This window comes from Eimeria acervulina, genomic scaffold (assembly GCF_000499425.1).
Source record: "Eimeria acervulina Houghton genomic scaffold, Eah_scaff1852, whole genome shotgun sequence".
In the NCBI taxonomy this organism is placed as follows: domain Eukaryota; phylum Apicomplexa; class Conoidasida; order Eucoccidiorida; family Eimeriidae; genus Eimeria; species Eimeria acervulina.
In genome coordinates, this window is record NW_013550097.1 from 2,662 (window position 1) to 4,015 (window position 1,354).

Below are 1,354 nucleotides of genomic sequence, written 5' to 3' on the forward strand. Positions count from 1 at the left end.
AACCCTAAACCCTAAACCCTAAACCCTACTTCTTTCCAAAGAAAGCAGTAATGCTCGCCTGCCGTCTGCTGCTGCCTGTAGAGCGCTGCCCCCCCTTTGCTGCTGCTGCAGCAGGCTTCTGCTGCTGCCTTGGAGCAGCAGCAGCAGCAGCAGCAGCAGGGACTTTCTTTTGCTGCATCTCAGTGAAGTCTTCAAACACCAAATAACCACCCTCTTGAAAGCAGCGGCTCCCAGACACCTGCAGCATCACAAAACCATAAACCCTAAACCCTAAACCCTAAACCCTTTACGATGTTTGAGAGGCAGGGGGGTTGGCTGGGGCTTCAGCAGATGGAAACGCACCCTTTCTTTTACAGTGACTGGCGTCCCTGAGTCACTGCTGCTGCTGCTGCTGCTGCTGCCAGTAGCAGCAGCAGCAGAGTCTGCTTGCGGTGTATCCACATCGTACTGCATGCTTGAGGCATCCTCGGGGTCTTCTGCTGCAGCAGCGGGAGGCATGCATGCATCTTGCTCTTCTGCATCAGCAAATATATTCGGCTCTTGCTCATCGTGCTGCTGCTGCTGCTGCTGTCGCTGCTGCTGCTGCTGCTGCTGCTGCTGGCGCTTGGTCTTCTTTCGAGGCCCCGGGGATGCGCCTGAAGCAGAGACACACAACAGCTAAACCATTAACTCAGCAGCAGCAGCAGCAGCAACAGCAACAAGGACACAGCAGCAGCAGCAAGGACGCAGCAGCAGCAGCACCAAGGAAGCAGCAGCAGCAGCAGCAGAAGGACAACAGCAGCAGGTAAACAGCAACACCGCCTACTAGTAGACAGCCTCCTTTTGAGACTCTCTTCATCTTCTGCTGCAGAAAGATTGTCTCCTGCTGCTGCTGCTGCTGGGGCTGCTGCTGCTTCAGCAGCAGGAGCGCAAGGTTCTGCTGCTGCAGGAGCAGCTGTGGATGTCTCCTTCGGTGCAGCAGCAGCAGGGGATGCAGCAGAAGGAGCAGCAGAAGCAGCTGAGGGGATGCAGCAGAAGGAGCAGCAGCAGCAGCTGCTGCTGCTCTTGCAGGAGGTCGCTGCTGCAGCATGGAGTTGATAGAGCGCTGCTTTGCCTTGGGAAGAGGGGCAACTGTTTTGCTGCTGCTGCGGGTCGTGCTGCTGCTGCTGCTGCTGCTGCTGCTCCGGGTCGCTGCTGCTTCTCCCTTTGAGGAATGCTGCTGCTGTTGTTGCTGCTGTTGCTGTTGTTGCTGCTGCTGTTTTGGCACCGAAGAGGTGGGCTTGCGAGCTGCTGCTGCTGCAGTGGCTGCAACAGCAGCAACAGTTGCTGCTGTTGCTGCTGCTGCTGCTGCTGCTGGTCTCCGTGCCTTTCTGCG

The 1,354-nt window shown here is 57.2% G+C and overlaps 1 protein-coding gene across 1 annotated transcript; it reads right to left on the minus strand.

The window, feature by feature from the left end:
• Positions 1-25: 25 nt before the first annotated feature.
• Positions 26-1,354, minus strand: EAH_00063590 (hypothetical protein; the record flags this gene model as incomplete). The annotated part of the gene is made up of 3 exons (XM_013396794.1): positions 26-238; positions 343-635; positions 806-1,354. Coding segments are annotated over 3 exons (1,055 nt in total), but the record flags the coding sequence as incomplete, so codon positions are not given.